Source organism: Ptiloglossa arizonensis, chromosome 13 (genome assembly GCF_051014685.1).
Source record: "Ptiloglossa arizonensis isolate GNS036 chromosome 13, iyPtiAriz1_principal, whole genome shotgun sequence".
Classification (NCBI taxonomy): domain Eukaryota; kingdom Metazoa; phylum Arthropoda; class Insecta; order Hymenoptera; family Colletidae; genus Ptiloglossa; species Ptiloglossa arizonensis.
In genome coordinates, this window is record NC_135060.1 from 340,924 (window position 1) to 361,729 (window position 20,806).

General features: G+C 35.2%; 1 protein-coding gene across 9 annotated transcripts in view; it reads left to right on the plus strand.

Moving 5' to 3' along the window:
• Nucleotides 1–20,806, plus strand: part of Smr (nuclear receptor corepressor smrter) — a 96,729-nt gene that overhangs the window by 27,872 nt on the left and 48,051 nt on the right. For 8 of the 9 annotated variants that reach the window (XR_012993961.1, XM_076325766.1, XM_076325762.1 and 5 more), the window contains one exon: nucleotides 11,269–11,569. Coding sequence is in view for 8 of the 9 variants with exons in the window: in XM_076325766.1 (XP_076181881.1) it covers nucleotides 11,289–11,569 (281 nt within the window). In the remaining variant the exon portion in view is untranslated. Of the gene's footprint in view, nucleotides 1–11,268; nucleotides 11,570–18,594; nucleotides 19,109–20,806 lie in introns of those variants that run through there. The other variant, XM_076325769.1, reaches the window with a different exon arrangement.

The window sequence follows — 20,806 nt, forward strand, 5'->3', positions numbered from 1 at the left end:
GGAAATGATAACAAAGTATTGCAAAAACATCGTCAGACGTGTTAGACTATTTTTATACAAATTTTGCGCATTATGTGTACACGGAAAAATAGTCCTAATACGGTCGTATTTGATCATCATCGAGAGAATATCGCCCAACCATTGATAATACTCTCACGAAGATACGATAAGCAATGTAAAAGTTTATAGGTGCATTAAAGAGTGTCACACCGTATGTACGCGGCAACGCTTTGAAGCTTGGAGACCGAGCGCCTGTAATACGATTCACGCTCGCTGTTGCACTCGCTCCTTGTGTATCTTGTTCCCTCTCCTCGTCGTACAGTTCACGCGTGACTGGTCTCGACTCGAGATAAAAAAAGGTCGATTCCTGGAACGAATTCGAGACCAACCCCGACTATATGCAAATGTCCGGTCTTGATTTTTCCCATATAATTCTGGTCACTACCGTGTTGACTTCAGTGATGCTGTATTCGATCGGATTTTCATTTGAAAAATTTGAGGAATCGGTCGATAAAACTTTGACGAATGCGTGGTAGAAGATTAGAAAATTTTTATTTTTATTTCACCAAAATCCGATTACATTGCAGCAATATTCTAATTAATAGACGACTTTGCACGGTGATACACGAAAGGCAAGCGGTTGCGAGACGACGACGGACGCTTTTCGATTGTTTAAAAATTGGAGAATACAATCTTTAGTCGACACTGCCGTCAACGACTAATAAAACTAAAAATATTGAATATATGTTTCGCGACGTGTAGCCAAAGAATTGAATTCCTTAATACGGAAGTGATAGTTGATTGAATCGAAATAAATTTATACATTGGATAAATTAAACTTTAGTACGCGTTATTTTCTTGCCATCTGCTTTTCAAAACCTTCTGCTGTGCAGTTTAACTCTCGTAGTCCACAACGTTCGTCCGCAAAGGGTTAAATATATTATAATGTATTTATGTATATGTATTCTGTCGCTATGGTGTAAACTTCTGTTCCACGTTACTGCTTGTTTCTTATAACGCATATTATTTCATAGTATTTCTTGGTCTTCCGTAGTTACAAGTTACTCGTCTAATTTAAAATATTCAAATACGCTTGTGCTTAATATCATGTCCATGCCAAGAAGTTCAAGGATCATGCGTGAGAAAAGTAGTTTGATCGAGATTTGAAAAGGGTTCGATCGAGCGTAGTTCATAATTCAAGGATTAAAATGGTTGTTTGCTAAAAACAAGTAATTTCGGATCCCGTGTTTATAAGAGTATTGTTAATTTTTTAAATGTAGAATAGGTTTATAAATGTTGTAACAGTACTTCGGTATCACTCTATATAATGAATACACGTGCAAGGCACATTGCCCTGGACTTCGACCGGCAATACCATAAACTGTCACCCTCGGACGGCATACGGACGACAGTTACGGTCATTTCCTGGAATTTGCCATCCGCGAATTCTCGGAATCCGCAACCCCTTACCCTCGAACACTGAGCATTGTATGTACAGCCAACCGAAATAGAAGGTGAAAACATCGTGACCGATCGTAACACGCGTGTTAAATACCGATTCGTGACATCCAAAATGGCGCGTCGAATTTATTTCAGGATTTCTTTAAATCGATCCCATTGGATGGAAGAAGTCTAAAACCAATACTTAGTTAGCGCAAAATGCGGAGACCGAGAGCAGTTGTACACTTGAATCGCCAATCCGTCAACGTCTCTGAAGTCATCTACGCACGTGCACCGCACACTTCAAATTTTCATTTCATTTAACGTCTTTATTAAACAAATGCGACGGTACGGACTAAAGTAGTTCCATAGATTGCCGTTACGAACAAAAGAGAATAGAAATTTATATTGTATGCAAATGTATTCTTGTAGACACGAATGGACGCACGACTTCAATTATTGCGAGAATGGGGAGAGTACGGGGGTTTGCTTAATCGAAAGCTTGTGCCTCATAGATTACAATAGCGATGGTCCGAAATGTCGAAATTTATAATTTTCGAGATATTGAGAAAAATGTAATAGCAATACTATATACGTTCCGTCTAAAGGTACATAGTACGTACGTGTACGATGCGTGTACCCGCATGGAACTGACGCAACGCGGTAGCCGCTTCGGCTACCTCGCTGTTCGCCAATCTGTTCATGTTAGCGTTCCGTTTATTCGTCTTTGGTTAAATTTCATTTCTAAGAAACACTGCACGCATTCGAAATACACCTCCTTCTATTAATACATACACATATAAATGGTATTAAATGTTTATCGCTAATACATTTTTGTCAATATCTCGAAAACTAAATTATCCACATTTAGGACCACCGCCATTGCGATCTCCGAGGTATCGCTCAGGGTAAAGGATAAGGAATTTAACCAGTACTTTTTACGATACGATTTTCACTGTGAGCGACTGTATAAAAAAATCAGATAAGAAAACCCGAATATTTAGAATCACACAATAGGAGTAATTAAAATATTTTATTATTTGGATTTTTAGAGCTCCGAGTCCAATACTTATCAGTGGTATTCTGTGTTTGAAATCGTATTGTTGAAAAACTAAGCGACAAATCGATAAAATATATTTCAATCGGTTGTATGATTTACCGAACACCCCGTATAGTCGTACGTTGATCACCACGGGTAGGCTACATTCGAAGCCCAGACGGTCAGGTCAGCTCGTGACGCACCGCGCTATACACATCTTCTCGGCGCTTGACTTACAAAGTTGTCTTCGGTTAGTTCCACTTTAATACCACGGTTTCCTTTAATTATACTCGATATTCATATTTCGAATGATACTTTGACCAATTTCGATAATTACTATAATTTATCACAAGGATAAAGATAATTTACACGAAAATAACCGATTAATGTTTCGCGTAAACCACTAACAGGTATAAGCGAATAAATATTAATTTAATACCGGTAATTTTATCGGTATTGTTGCTTTATAACAATCCGATATTATTTAATGCCAGTACCTTTAATGCCATTCCAATGCTAATCGATATAAATTAATAAATATTAGCAGTCAATGAAATATAATATTTTCGACAGAATACAGCAATATTTTAAATTTTAATGTTTTCGTTTCGTTTTCAAAAATATGTGTTGCGTCTAAGATTGTATATTTCACTCGAAACATTGAAACAGTACATATTTTCTATTTTCAATGTATAAATTAAATGTACATTTACATTAAAGTGTTGCAACTGTTCCTAGAAATCCGATTATATTTGCTTTTACAAATAAGTAATTCCTATCGGTTTCCTTCACTGGCAGAGCCATTACAGTACCGTTACGCCGATGATGTTCACTGTTGACGTCCTTGTAAAGTCTTTTATTCTTTTTAAGGACGATATACCAATGATCGTGCGTGTAAGCTAATTTTTATTTATTTCGCTAACGATTACAAATTTTTTTATCATTTCGATTCCACAATTTCAATACTACAATTTAACACAAATAAGGGTAATTTGTAGATATTGATATATTTCGCTCTGAAAAGGACAACAACAGGCTAGGTAAATTATAATTTTCTTTTCATTAGATATGTTTCCTTTACGTTATCGTTAATATTTTATTTTACAAATAAATTTCTTTTAGATGGTATTTAAGTATGGACTAGTCATTATTTGAATTCTGGAAAAAGACGATTGTTTTGTATCAATTTGTTCGAAATTTATGCTTCGTAAAATAGGGATTGTAAACGCATATCTATTTATTAAATAAGCAATAAGTTATAAATGATACATACATACATACATACATACATACATACATACATACGTACACATATATATATATATATATATATATATATATATATATATATATATATATTTACGGGTATCTTAAATCAATATACGAAATAATAAAGCAGCAAAATCTTATCCAAATCAAATTTGATATAAAATTATTTGAAAGGTATTAGACGGATTGAAAGATTGTAAAAGATTATTTTTGCATCCGAGTTCGGATAAAAAATTTATTGAATATTTATATTTGTAAAATCACACAGCATGAAAACATTAATTAGTTACTACATACTTTCAATTAACACATGTTGCTCCTATCTCTAGATAACTTACGTTACGGCAACGATACGAATAACATAATATTGACGTCTGTTGCGGACACAAAATATTAATAGCTTGACAGTTTTTACGATTTCACTGTTTACAAAGGCATTACACATTATAAAACTGATTCATCGTAGTTAATTTTAAACGTTGAAAGACGTTGCACAGAAATACATTTGGAACTATGTTAAATAATTGTAATAAATCATTTTGTATTTTATATAAAATATTTGGGATGAAAATGATGAAAACATAGTAGAAGAACTATTTCCAATATTACAATTCTGGGCGCATTTCAGTTTTCTCCGTGGTTGAAGACCACTGAAATTTTTTATTTTAATCGAAGAAAGAATCGATTCGGTTTGCGGTTGAAGTTCGACAAATGAAAACCCCCACTCTCCGGTTCGCTCAGCACTCCCAAATAACTCGAGCGTACATTAGGAACAGTCGCACGACTTTCGTCCTTTCGATTTATGCAATAGGATTTTTCAGAAGAGTGATAGAACTTTGAATTAGGGCCGGTGATTACATTTGAACCCTTGAGATTCTCGGCTACTCGAATACCCATGAAATACCGCATTGTAGAAAAATTATCCAGCTACCTGTGCGATACCCAGATGCAGTTACTTGGGAATTTTTTCATGAAAAAATTAATCGAAAATCTTGAAGTTTCTTTTTCGCGAGATACCTCGTTTTCGATCAAATCAATTCGGATGGGTACCCGTATCCTCGACGGGTACACATACGATCGAGCACGATATATAATAGTTAGCGCGTCTGTTCGTTCCTCAGTCTTTTCATTGCTGTTGGTACTTATAAACATTGACGATGATGTGGTTTTAACTGTTGTAACTGGTTCTAACCGGTTAGAAGGTAGGTGTGTGGTAAAATCAACGGAAAACATATTACTATGCCATCAACAATGTTTGCAAACATCAAGACCAATGGTAATAACGAGCAACGGACAGAGACAAAGTTGTATTCAGTTGCATGCGTTCGTGACAAATTTTTAAACTCGATTCTTTCGAAAACGAAGATTCGCAAAGACGGAATAGCGAGAAAATTGTTTTCTCCGTCAGAATTAATGGAAACAATTGAAACAAACTTTCAACGTAACCTTCCAAAGTAATCTCAAAATGGTTGATAAAATATACCCAATAAGTCGAATTACGCTCAAAAGACATTCGTTAAAGTTGCGATTTCCTTTCGGTGGTAACCAGAATTATTTATAACTTATTTTAACATATGTAATTAATCTCAGTTACGTAAATGGAAGTCTTAATTTGCCCGTCGGTACTCTTGCATATTTTTTCTCTCTTTTTTCTGTAAAAAGAAGCTTACGCTATATGTGTTTGCACAGTTTGTATCTAACGAACAGTAGAAATTACAGAAATGTTTTCTTCGTCCTAATTGAACGATCAATTTGAGTTGTATTAAAAGACAACTCGATGTTGCGAAATATTTACAAGGCATTTAAAATGTGTACTGCTTGTACGATGAAAGAAATTCAATTTAAAATTCTTTAATATGCAACTTCCCGTTTCAAACGCACTCATCCGGATCGTAATCTACCCGTGTTATTCCGACAATGGTACGGTGCCTTACCTGACGTTCACTTCCACACCCTATAGCGCGAAGTATTTTTAAAGAGGCTCCGTATTGTCAATTTCGAATAACACGCAAAACAGACGAATCGAATTCGGTAAGTTGTATAGTTGGAAAAGAAACGATCGTTCCGCGTTTCGTTGAAAGACGTCGTTAATGGACATTAGTTATACGTATATAATAAAATTTATAATCAAAGATTTCTAAAGTCGGTAGATTATTTCAACTTTGGCGAATTCACTCGTAACTGAAAATTGCGCCCTACGGCATATCGTCGAACATTTTCCGCGTTAACCACTTGCCTCTTGGGATTAAATATCTTCCCCTAAAAATGATCGATCGTAAAGAATCGAATGAAAAGATTTCGTCGTTAAAGAAGGTTATCGTGTCCGTGCGTGGCACGGGCAAGTCAGCGAAGAGAGGCTGTTCGTATAATACTTAATACGACAAGTTAGTCGAGTATCTACTGCGTAGAAAAGAAGAAGCAACAATGGAAGGAAAATGTAGCGCGGAACGTTTTCTTTAACGGAGCTTGCAAATCGCATAATTGGAAAAGAATTCTACTTCCAATAAGAAGTCAACGGATGTTGGAGAATTTATATTACGAGGGGATAATGGCCCGAAATACGGCAAGAACTTGTTAATTCCGCGTGACTCCGATCCGGTGACACGCAACTAACGAATGCGTGGAGAGTTTCTCTTTCAAGAATTGCTGGAGTTTAGCTCGCGCTAGAGCCGATCCCAGCGTCGGCGGATGAGAATGACAGAGAACGAGAGCGAGCGAAAGACTAAACTTTCTGGCTATGCGCAAGCGCGGCCACCGAACAATGATGAGTCATCGCTTCGACCTACGAAAAATGAAATTTGTATCGTTTTTATGTCATTCGATCGATTACATTTTTCAGAGATTGGGGAGATCTTCTTGATAAAAATCAGTTCAAAGACGGACGCAATAGAATTTTTTTTTTGCCTTTTATAATAGTAATGTACCGTACCGTTGCAACATCTTGATACAAATTGTATAATTCTTGCACAGATTTTTCAAGGATTTGATTCATATGGGAATCGAGTAAATTTATAAATATACACATTAAATATATTTGCTTAATCGATTATTGCAGTTGATCATCGATTTACACGGTATTCAGAAAAAGCGAATAAATTTCGTCTCAAGTGGGAAAGCTGGTTTTTGTTTGAACAAGCTATTTTAAATTATACCTGTTCTCGTAGTAATCTCTTTGGCGAACGATTTAGAAAAAGAAACAGGAATCGAAGTTGGTAACGGAAGTGACACGGATAACTATATATTATCTCAAAAAGAAAAGGAAAGTTTCTATCTAGAAGCGAAGCAAATACGGAACAAAATTTTAAAGAAATAAAATGAGAATTATAAAAATTTAATTTTTTGTTCATTTGAACAATGATCGAGCGTTCGGTGCAAGCGTCACGAAGGGTTTCTTGCTCGAATCAATTCCAAGAAAGGCTACAACTTGAGCGGAATTAACAAATTCTTACCGTATATACCGTTGAGGGCTGAAACGTATGATTCTGGAAGGAACGCGAGTTGTATCGATCAGAATTTTTACCCCTCCTTCGTAACGCACACAACGAAATAAACCCTATGCAATATTATCTAATGGTAGGTGTTGATTTTAGACTCCCTTCGTTCTATAAAACAGGCGTAACCCTTTCAGCAGGAATTTAGTCCGATTTTCGACGGAGTTTTGCTAACTGGTACTTATTTTGTAGCAGTTTTATATAAATTGTCAATGTACGATATAAAATATATTGGGAAACATCATTGCACAGTTTGATAAATATGCATGCGTACGAGATTGTTCATTTAAGTCGATCCGTACGGTTTTTAAGTATCCTTAAAACTGTCGGTGATTTGGAAAAATATTTTAAACGGAAGTTGAAATGTTTCGAGGGAACACGAGCCGATGTAAATGATTTCTATAGGTGAAAGTGTAAAAGAGTTACGAAAGTCAACTTTTTTGATTGAATGGAATTAAATATTTCTTAATACATTAGTGGTGCAGCTTACGTTTCGTTAGACAATATTTTAATTTTAATATTGCCGATATTAATAAACGTATCAGGATTCATTTCGAAGAGAAAACCGGTACAGTTTTTGTTATTTCGTGTATTATCGAAGTAAATCTATATTTAAATTAAATTATTTCATATATTGTATTAATAAAAATAATATTGATATTTTTAAATAGGAATAAAAACGAAAACTTTAAGTACATATCGAGAAAAATAATTAAGAGGAATATATTCTGAATAAACGGAATCGCTATTTCTTACCAAATTAATGAGATTGCTGATTTAATTGTTAATAATCTTGCGAGTAAACTTGGAAAGTGTCGTGTTCGATGTGCGTTGCGGGATAAGAAAATGTTAAGCGATCGATCGTTTGAAAGCTTTCTACGGAAAATTGTTTAGAAAGATTGACACGAACGTAGTTAGTTAGTAGAGCAGGGATCGTCAACTCTGCCCGACCGGGCAGATTCCAGCGTGCTCGCCCGAACAGCTTTGGTCGGGCACGAGCCACACCTCCACGGGGCAAGCGTTCCAGGGTGGGAGACTGTGAATGCGAGGACCGTGCACGGGTACAGACCGCAAGCCTACCACGGTCAACCGCAACATCTCGAAAGATGTATAAAATCCCCCCAAATATGAAACATTTTAACAATTTTCTGAAAATTTCCCATATCTCGTATCTTCCGTATCTTCCGTATCTTCCGTATCTTCCGTATCTTCCGTAACATGGACGATTCTTTCAAAAGTGTAACAAATATTAGAATAATCGTGTAACGATAGTAACGCGCCTGAAATAATTCGAATCATCAAATATAAGCTTAATCGTGATCAATAATTCAATATCTATCGATATTAATAATCGTTATTAATTTTACCAACGAATTGTAAATATTTTTTAATAACGGATTAGTTTTTATTAAACGAAAGTACTTTATTTTCGTGATTATCTTTTTATTTTTCGTAGAGGTGCTTTAATGCAAACGAAAGATTTAAAATCTTTTAATGCCACCTGTTAGTTGTACTCCTTACTAGATTGTTATATTTTGACGACACGGAAAAACTAGCAAGGTTTACGATTACAGTCTGCAAAGTTTAATAACAATGGCTAAATCATTTAAGGAGATATTTTCTTAGCATGTGGCGAAAGTTGGACGAAGTGTAACGCGAAGCGAAACGTATCTGAAATTTTAAATGCGTTTTTCTTGAAAAATCGTTTTTCTTCCCGAGCCCCTTTCTCGGAAACGGGCCACAACGGGCACACAACAATCGAAGTGTACAAGCGAACGACGCTTTCTTCCTATCGTAATGATTCTCGTCCGCCATTTTTTACTGTGACGTCGGTTACTCGGTAGTGAGCCTCGAGAGCCTTATCCCCAGGCATCGGCCGGCAATTGCCCGCGAAAAGACAACTTGGTCACCCAGTGTATTAGAACTTTCTCGACAACGAGAACAAGTAAAAATATTTTCTAAACTAATAACTTTATAAATTTAATATCTTCCTAAAGTGAATACGAAGAGTTGCAGCGATTAATGTATCGAAAAATATCTAGTTCTATTTAAACAAAAACGAAGCCCCCATTTCTATCTTTTTCACACTTTTTACGCTTCCGTCTACCAAAAAATGACTAGCCGTTTTGTTTGAAACTTTTTTCGAAATCGTCGGTAGTTTCAAAGACATAATCGTATGGATCGATTTATACGGGCAATTTAATATATTACAGATATATGTGCAAACATATATTACACATTATAGTCAGGGACAAATGAATCGAGGAAATACGGTCCACAGGAGAAGTCGAGAAGTATTTATTTCGTTTTACGGTATCCATCCCTCGGGTTTATTCTTTGCGACTACCACCTGTACCCCTCGTATACAGTATAACTTTTTCAAGTTGCGTTATCAAACATGGCCAATCGGTATTCTACTTCGATATAATCATTGATTAGATTGTCATGTGTAATTTATCCGATCCGTAGATAATACCATTATTTGCCATTATTTCTCTAATATTTTCCTGCTATTTATTTCTCTTGCACATACACGTTAACGACAAACGTTGAACGTCAGTGTTACGTGGATATTTTTTTTTACAGTATACATTCTAGCGAATGTAAGCATCGGTTACATTAATATTTAACAAATCGTATCGAATATCGTGCAATTTTGTCGAGCGATCAAAAGCGATCGATACTGTATTTCAAAGTGTTGATTAATTATAGCAGCTGCACTTATATTGGCAGTTTATTTATTTATATTTTGGTTTATATTTTTAATTAATTAATTAATTAATTAATTATGATTTCGAACGAATCGTCATTCGTTGGTTGGATTAATGTTCGTATGATTATATTATGTGTCTGTTATTCGCGTAGAAGCGGATTATTCAGAAATCGGTAACTAGAAAAGTTATGTTAGTACGTCGAATAAATCATTTATATTGATCCCATACCTGGAAATAGAATAACCTATTTATCGTTTATCGTTTGCGATGAATATTCGGCACATTCTTGGAAGATTATTAAAAAATTGTTCATATAAGAAATGATTTCAGTAAAGAGTTATTCGAGTACAAGTCATATTTTTCGATCGATGAAAGTGATCGTGTATCGCGTTCATCCGTTACCTATTATTCAAATGATATTTTATTTGCTTATCGCTGGTTTATCGTTTATCGTTCGAGCAATAAGTTGAGTACATTATTCGAAGTTCGATCGATTGTGTTGCGCTTCGAATAAAAACGTATTCGTTGGTCCCGAAAACGTACATCGCTGTTCAATACTTCTATTTCTTACACAGGGTAAGCCCGTGATAAATACTGTTCGAAATAACCGAAAGTCCGATTTACCTACTAATTTAACGAGACAACGATAGGGGGAAATTCTTTTCCCATTTTTGTGCACAATCTAAAGTAATAGAATCGATATTTCTTTTTTAGGGTTCGAAGGTTATCTCTAGGTTAACTTCGTTTCTCCAAATGATATTGCTGTAATTTTTTTTTTTTGTCTCGTTGGTTATAAAAAAGACGAATAGAACAATGTACGATACGGTAATGTTCAAGGGCATTCGAGATGCGAAGGACGCTTCTACGATAATACGGAAACGGTGCGTGCGCACTATACGATTCATTTTTTACTTTTTTTTTTTTTTTTTATCTAACAAAATATCAACAAAGAACAGTACGTTACGCCATTTAAAGAGATAAAGTTGATCGCGAAATAATCTCGAAAAAATAAAAATACGAACGACACTTGTAGGAACCCTGTTAGGTTCTAACCGATAAAAATTGTCCGTCTACTTTCGTCTCGGAAAATATTGAAACTGAAGCTTTATTTCGAACGACATTTGTCTCGAGACACGTATGTGGTAAATATCGTTCGAATAAAATTAGTTCGTATTACTGGACACGTAACGAGAATCTTGTCCCGTCCGTTGACGGTTAACGCGTACGCTTGAATAAATGTCCATTATGTAAATTAAGAAGCGAAAAGGATAAAATGAAGGAAAGTTGGAATGAATTTTTACGGGACTTGTTTCAGTACACAATGCGCTAGGGGTGATGGAGACAGTGGGCAAGCAAGTCCAGGTAGTGAGCGGACTGGGGGTGGGGGGTCCGGTGGGCCCTGTGGGTCCAGTGGGGGGAGATTTGCATCACCATCATCATCCTCACCCCCACTCTCATCCTCCACACCCACACGCCCACCCCCACGGTCATCCTCACGGATCCCATGGCCACTCACTCGTCGGCGTAACGTCGACCCCTGGTAGGGGTCAGGCACAACCACCGGTCTCGCATAACCAGCATTTACCCGCGAGATCTACTCCAGTACAGCTGCACAGGTAAGCTTGTACGTGTGTTCGCTATCGCGATCGCGTTGCATGAGTGTGTACATAGGATGTTGTAATTAAAGCGGCACGCATTCCCCTCGCTCTCTTGAGCGCGGAAGACGACGAGTCACCGCGTCCTTTAAATTCGCCTTCGTAACGCGAGTCGAGATCGAGTTAATTTAGTAAATACGTTCTTGTAAAAAAATCGCGCCACTCGACCGGCCGCGTTATTTAGGCATAAACGTTCACCTGCTGCCGGATACGAGCTGGGACCCACCCGTCGTGTTTACGTTCGTACGAACGTAGGATCCAACGAACCTGCTTTCTAAACACAAATACGCACGAATCTTGTACCAAACTGTATAAATATAAATTCTGGAAACTCACGGTAATAGTTTTTACAAGTATATTATCTTTTATGGTGGTTGGTTTCCAACATGCGGAGGAGGAACTTTGCAATTGGAACCCGCAAACATTGTCGAACTTGTTCTTTTCTTGGCGGAAGAAGTAGCGTTGCGCGCTCTACATTTCCTTCAACTATTTTCTAAATTATTATAATTTAACGAACATCGTGTTCGTTACTTGGTTTATGTACTCGTAAGCACCTACAGGATGCAATTTAATAAATGGAAAGTCACTGTTTTGGTTTTCATCGAAACGTCAAAGTCACTTTCGTCGACAATTTTCATGAAATTTTAATGAAAGTGTCGTAGGATTTTCCCACGTTGCGTCTCCTTTACTTCGAAATTTTCATTTCTTTTCAAACGAGAATTAGGTTTCATCGTTTTGTACGAACCGCCCTTTTAATACTTCCTTAAGGTACAATATATGCGAATACGATTGTTAAATTGGTCTATCTAAATATCCCCTTGTCCTCTTTAGTCCGGCTTTCCCGGTCGTAGCGTAACATGACTATAATAGAGCGTTTCGTATGCACAAGGTGCGATCAGTACTGGTAATTATTTATTTCTAAAGGCACAAAGAAGAAGAAGAAGAAGAAGAAGAAGAAGAAGAAGAAGAAGACGGCACTTTTAATGGAAACGTTTCTCGTTCGAAAGCATAAATTTCTCCGTTCTGTTCGGTTGTTTGGTATTCGGTAACTCACGGTCACAAGTCTGCCTAGTCGTCCGTACACTTGTCAACGGAGTATCCCCGCCACTTCTTTTTTTGTTTGTTCAGTGCGAGCGACCCGTGGACACGTGTCGCCCATGTCCGGCAGGCATGACCGATCCTTATCGCTCGCAGGATCAAATATCCACCAACGATCGTTATAAATTTGGATCTTTTTCATTGTATCTTCGAGAGAACGATACCAACGCGTCGATGCTGTTTACCCGACGAAAGTAAGTTCGAACGCGACTTTGTTCGGGCTACTTTTAATTATACGTAATTAAAAGTTCTCCGTGAGTCGTTCGGATAGCGTACAATTAAAAGTAAGCCAACAAAAATCACCGTTGGGATTTATTTTCATCGAGGAAGCCTCGCCGCTTCGTTGATAGTATTTTCATAAAGATATCCTGCAAAATCATAAAGATGTAGATTTTCATTGGCGGAGGAATACCGCGCGCGATGAGAATTGCTCTCGACTTCCGGCCGCGGTAGACCGAGCTCGCTTTCCGTCTATAGTGTGCTCTCTCCTCGTCGAGTGGTACGCGTGAGTCTCGATCCCGACCCCTAATAAAAAAGGTCCATTCCTTGGATAAAAACTACCCTATCCTCTTCCAGGTCCACGAGTAAACTCGATCGGCGCACTTGTAACAGGGTATTGTAAAGACCGCAGACGTAACGATTTTTCCTATAATAATTTCTTCAACTATTCTCGATAACAGTGTTCGAGTAATAATTACAAAGTGTGCAGCGTTGTTCTACAACCTGTTGTATAACGCAGCCGATCGATCGCTACACGATTATCGTTGTAATTCGACGTACCGCTCGCACGTATATTTCGATCGTTGCGTCTACGGCTCCTATTGCTATAATCCGAAAACGTTCACGACTCTGCAACATAATCCGTATTTATGTCAATCTTGATAGTTTCTCGAATTTAATGTTACCTTTCGCGGTAAGGTGAGATCTTTGAAAACCTCCGACTGCGAGAGACGTATACAAACATATCGACACGGCACAATTTTTAGGATACAAACCGGACAAAATACATTTTGCAAGCATCGCGTGGACAAAGAGAACAATTGGCACGCAAATCTGCGTTCTACCATGTGATTTGAATATATTAAATTAGCATTCATCGATAAATAATACCGATTCCTGAAATTCGAGACTTTTTGCCACAAATTCTTTAGTGAATTCTTTCTCCCTCTTTTGATTAATTTTATTCTTCTATGCGTTAGTATTTTTGCTACAGAATTTTAATTTTTAAATTTTCTTTCCCACTTATTGTTCATCGTATTTACAATTTCCGATAAATTTAACGTCGAACTTTTATTCGCCGTATTTATTATTTTTCTGAATTTTCTAATCGATAATTTACTTTTCTTCGCTATTTCTCCAATCTTGATCAATATGTAAATTTACAATTACCTTTCGCTTGCTTTCGATTGTTCGTTTGTTTGGTTAATTTTCAAAATTATCGCACGATAGAAACGATGCCAATCGGAAGTACCTTTGTTGTTATCTTAAAATGATAATTCCTCGAAGGAACGACGATATATATATATATATATATATATATATATATAACACAGTACAAATATATATATATATATATATATATATATATATATATATATATATATATATATATTTGTACTGTGTTCCAATATTTTTGTTCATCTAGAACAGGGGTCGGTAACCTACGGCCCGGCAGCCGAAATTATCCGGTCCGCAGTCCCCGAACAAAAAGTCGTTTCCTCTGACCCGTAGTGATTCTAAAAAATAATTCAAATATTCATTTCGTTCCTGGTGTAGAATCGTCCGATTTTGATCAATTTTATCGATTTGCAACGTACAGTAAGGAGCAATATTGAATCGACAACGTAAACGTTTTTAAGAAAGATATTTCCTATTGTTGAACAAAGTATACAAACACGAAAATAAAGTTTCTTACCCGATTCTTTATAGTTTTAGAAAACCGAAACTATTTTTTAACTTTTAAGATAAGGTTGCTTCTTGGCTGAAAAAATTAAAACACGGAAAATTAGTTTTGTCCCGGAATTTGTTCACAGACAGATTTGGAAGCTCTATCGTACCTTAATATTTTGTCCACGAGCCATTTGCTTTGATAATACACGGCTCTGATACGTCTTGGCATACTTTCAACCAATCTTGAGCAGAAATCAAATGATATTTGATTCCACCGTTTTATAACACGAGCGTGTAGTTTCACTAGCGAGCTAAGAGGAGATTTGTACGCGTTCTGAGTTTCTTTTCCTTTTTTTTTTCAATATACCTTGTAAATTCTCGATGTAGTTTAGCTTGTGGAGACTTTGCGCAGGCTGGTCTAAGATTCCTCGGATGGTCCTCACTGTCCCCTTACCAACTTTGATTCCTGTATCTCTTAATGAACATTTAGCAGTTACAGTTGCCGATTCTGCTTCACGGCTTGTAATATAATGCACAATTCTTCGTTCATCTTGACCAGTTAAGACTCTTGGCCGCCCTCCCATTGGAGATGTCACGTCTTTACAGTGTTTTGTACGTAATCGCAGCACAGTAGATTTACTTGAGCACACATTTTAGCCACTTTACGCGTTTACGAACCATCTTGTGATACAATAATATTGGATTAAGAAGTAAATAACAAAGGATTAGAAAGTACTGAAATGAAAATAAATAAAACGCGAACCGTGTGAGTTACACGATGTACCAAAAATAATAACAGTGTGCGATGCAACTCGGACACGTGCACTAATCGTTACTTGGGAAGAAAGAGAATCCTACATTTTTGTTCGCACAATTCATATTATTCTTATTGTTATTGCTTAGTTAATAAAAAACTTTTACTCGAATTTTGGTGATCCTTTCGCTGCACAAACTTCTATCTGTGCATTGTACCTATTCACCACCTATTCGTAACCACGAAAAAAATGTCATTTGACGTTTGGTTTTTAATACTTGGTTACACATTGTCGGCTACACGATATAACGTAGCTAATAATTCTCGCTAATGAGGCGATTACAAAATCCCTCTGTATTCTTCGCCCGACAACGAAGTGTAATATTATATATCTGTATCTGCACAGTTACCAAATATTTAAATATTTTCAAGTATCGCGCTACAAATAAGATAACAATTGTTATAATAGTATAGTATTCATCATTTGAATATATTGTGAAATACATTTTACCTATGTATCTCCAGGCGCACATTACCGCACGTGAGATATTTCAGCTTCTAATTTGTAAATCACTGGTATATCTCTTTATGTTGCTTTCCGAATATCATTAAAATTCAAATACGAGATTTCATATGGTATAATCTTCTGCGCACATGTAGTTTTCTGTGAATAATTCTTCCGTAGTTTACGATTCTCGGCTCACGAAAGTGTATCAACGGAAAATGAAAGATGTGTGAGCCGTGAGCTAATCTGTATGGTTACGTGACGTCAAACGTGCAGTTGGTGATAACTGATAACAATGTGTCTCCAAGTAATTTAAAACCAACTTGAAACGCGCGCTCATATTTCTGAGGGTGACGCGTACTCACGTGCGCTCACGTGACGTGACAATAATGTATTTCCGCCTTTAGTGTAGCAAATCTCGTTACAGACCGTATCCTGTTTATTCGTATTTACAAATAGTATCGATATCGGACCACCGTGAACTTGCAAAGGGCACGTTTACGGATGTATGTGAAACTATCCAGGAAAGTTTCTTTAATGTAAAACTCGTTAAAAATGAACAGCAACGTCTCTACGTTGCTACGCCCGTAATTATTTATCATCCACGAAATAAATAATCCCGGCACGCTTTGCAGCGTGCTTTGTTTTCCACCTTTAACCCTTTGAAAGCTAAATTTCATACTAGTCCCACGCTGCTGCCATTTCTAAACGTAACAAGCGAGATACGATTTGTAACGAGATTTGCTTTCCTACTTCTCAGTAAAATCTAGATACGTGTATCTGTCTAATTTTCCAAGTAGTTTTTCTCGTATACGAGAACAAACTTCGTTCTGCACTCTCGATTTATTTTTTGCAACAACTTTAATCCTTCTACCAATGAATCTCCCATTCTACCAATTTGCGAATTAATCAAATTAATAAATTTAGAATTTATTTTAAATCGATTTAAATCAATTTGTTCGGTAATTGTAAGCATTTGTATCGCAATATTTCGTGCAAATCGTTTCTCTTGTGTCATTAATTATTACAGTTGACAAATTCTCGGCATGAACATTAACCGATGTACAACTCGAGAAGTATCTCGGGTTTCATTGAAATAAAGTTAAAACGTTACTTTCATTGGCCTTGGACCAAACTCGAGATCGTTTCTTGTTCCATATTTTCGGTGCTCGAAATACGTTTAATAATTTTTGTTTTTCTTATACTAATATAAAAACTAGTACCGGTAACAATACACTAAAAGAAAAACTACAATACCGTTACCGTCGTTGCGGTCGAATTTGGTCGATCAACGTGACGTTCATAGAATTTTATACAATCTTCGTGATAAGATAAGTATCCATCGTCTCGATGTAATACATATTCTACTTTATCCTTGATATTAAACAACATTATTGTTAAATATTTTATAGTTTTTATTTCTAAGAAAAACTTGTTCGTTTCACTGCTATTATTAAATCACAATACGGTACTCCGATGACACCGCTTCAACGATTAGATTGTAACAATGATAAACAGAACAGCATCGATGTGGCCCAATCCAATTGTTTTTCTTCTACAAGCGAGTAAAGTTCGAGCGCGTAACCTCCAAGCGGTGTACATCGTGGAACCCTAATGCCGGGACCATGTCTACTATATTAGTTAATAACTCGACAACGGTTTGTACAAAATGTACCTGTAGATAGTATTTTGAAAACGATTCGATGTCAGCCACGAGAATATAAAATAACAAATGTAGAGTTCTATTTAAAAATTTAACTGTCACCTTCGTAGGATTCTCGAAGATCGTTGCAAGGTCAAATAATTATCGTCACAATGTGTACTTCCGATACCATACAACTTTGATTTTAAACATTTTTTTGCAATTTTAATACCTAGAAAAATAATTGAGTGTACACATTTAAATTGAACATACGGTATATACCTGTATAGGAACTATTACTTTCAGTTTATTTCTTTTTCTTCACTATTTTTATGTACTACTTTATTTATTTATATTTCACACATAATATAAATAGCAATATTTCACATATACCTATTTATAATAATTGTTTGTAAAACACAACATATAATTCACAAATTTTTAATCTTCTTTACATTAATTATGCTGTCGTTAAATTATCCTTATTTGTTAATGAGCATTATTGATAATCGTGAATTTGATTCATTATGTGTAAATTATTATTTGCTTTTATATCTATGAACTTTTAATATTTCCTAATTACAGATGTAGTTTCAACCGTATACAATAAAAGATTTGCTAATAATTTTAATATATTATTCGTATTATTCGTCATTTTTTATCCACAACATTGAAATACTGTTTATTACATGTAATGAAATATTGTAAAAGTTGAGAATTTACATAAATGTGTTTATACAAATGTAAAATAATTATGAAACTCGAATTTCAATTTTGCTTTTTCGTTTATACTCTGAGACGAACAAACAGTTTTATTGGTATTCGTAATCTTAGCGTTTTAAAACGAGGAATAATTGCATCGACATTTCGATTATTATCGATTCTATCGAAAATTTGTATAGAACGAAACTATTTTCAAATTCGTGTGCAACAATTTTTGGCAAACATATTTCTGCTATAAAGACTACAGTAAGCGAGTAATCGCAATAGCTTATGGTTATCGTCCATCCACAGTTCCCCTTCCTGCAAGAATTTGATATCGTGTAGCTCTTAGATTTGAAATCGAGTTATTCTATAGATATGTTTCAAGTTTCATCATAATTGTTTCAGTTGATATCTGTAACGTGATAACAAACAAATAGATAGAACTGTTTTTCTTTTTTAATTTCATATATGGATCTATGACTGCTGTAATACTTTTATACCTGAACATCGTTAAATAAGTCCAGACGTTCGCACGAAAATAAAAGTTCCCGATAAGTTCAAGTATTCAAACTTGAAATACGCGGCGAGTAAAAGATTGAAGTTGGATGCGTAATATACGTTCAGTGTGCTGCGCATGCGTTCTTCTGATTTTACCACTACTGCTACCTGTCGATCCTAACCTCAAACGTCAACGTGCAACGTTGATTTTTAACCTCGCGAGATTTACATTTAGGATTTATAGTTCATTCGGTTATATATATCAGCAGTTGTGTAGTGTACTTGAATGAAAATATTAAAGTGAATCTGTTAATTTTGGAAACGCGATGTACCAGATGTGTGAATGGAAAATGTATACGGAAAGGAAAGATTCCTTTGAAACTCGAGATTGTTCGTTTGCATGATGAAGTAAGTCCACGCAGTTATTTTTGTTGCGTCGTTCGTAGTTCTTCGTGTATGTAATATTCATTTATCACTCTTTATATCTGTTGTATGAAGCTCAACCTCCTATCTGTACAAAACATTCGTAGTAATGGATTATTTACATTCGAGCGAATATTATTTCTTAAATAACTATATCATTGCTTCGTTAACTTTAAAAACATTCTATTAAAAGATTGATATTTATCTAATACTTATGGATCTATACTGTAAACGTAATTTTTTTGTTTTTCAAAGTTCCTTCATATTTATTCGATTTTGTATTATTATTATAAACAAGTTTGGTAACAATTTCCATTCGCGTTTTTAGAATTTAATCCATAATGACCACCGTTGTATGCGTAAAGTATGAATTAAATGATTTGTGGAACGCGGGAAAACAAGTTAGGTTAGGTTCGACATGAGGAGTGTACAAATGAAGGGAGCAACGAAACGATCACAGCAAAGTAACGTTATGTATATATGTATACTATGGGATATGATATCTGATCATGAGATTAAGGAACTCAATATAAAGGGTGGGAATAGAATAAAATTAAGAAAGAAATTTTCCATTATTCGTTTTCGAAACAATGCTTGATTTAGATGTTCAGATGAAATAAAATTTATCAAGTATATTCTGGCTAATAATTATAAAATGACTGAAATGTTACTTATTTAAGCTAGTACGTTAGACAAAATTACCGGTACAAAATTTTACCCATTACATTTACAAGTGCGACACTATCAATTTATGTTTAAATTTACGAAAAGTCAGTATAAATATAAGGACATGTTGAACGAGGAAAGAGAAAGCTAACAGTAGGTCGCACGGCAGGGAATAAAAGATGGCGGTGATGGCGGAAATGCACAACTCTTTACCTTTGAATAATTTAAAACACTAGTATTTATATTACAGGTAATAACACAGTCGAAAACATACCGTAGAATTTATAAATTCAATTTTTTTTTTTAAATATCGGTGTTCACTAACTATTTGTTCAGTAATTAGAAATAAATTCTCATTCAAAATTCATTTCGTAATATATGTATGTATGTTAAATTAAATTGAATAATATATTATCAGTATTGTTCTATATCCTTGAATAATTAATCACTTTTACCTATACTTGTAAAAACTTCATTTATGACCATATTAAAACCAACTTAAAACTTTTACAGTTTACGGAATTTTATCATAGAGGTTATTTTAATTATTTAAAATAATTAAATATATCTCTAAGAATAAACAAATGGGGAAAAATTTAGACTCGTTTACAGAAGTGAGGGAACAAAGTACAATTTATGGAAGAAGCTAAGCGTCTCTTTTCAGTGTACACAATATATATATATATATATATATCCTAATATAACATTTATTTTGTAAAGTATAAAAATCACAAAACTATTGCACATAATTTTGTATGTGCGATGCATAATAAAATCATAGAAATAAATAATCGTTACATTCATTACACAATTACTACTTTGAGTAAATTTCGCTCGCGACTAAGATTTATCCATTAAATTGTACTTTTTATTACATAATCAAATAATCATTCACTTCTTCAATTACTCATATTTTGTTTGTAATAGAATTCAGGAGTATTTGTGCGATCTCATACATGATAGAAACAGATTTTATACATTTTAGAATCTAAGATTTGTTTGCGATTTGTGTTTATT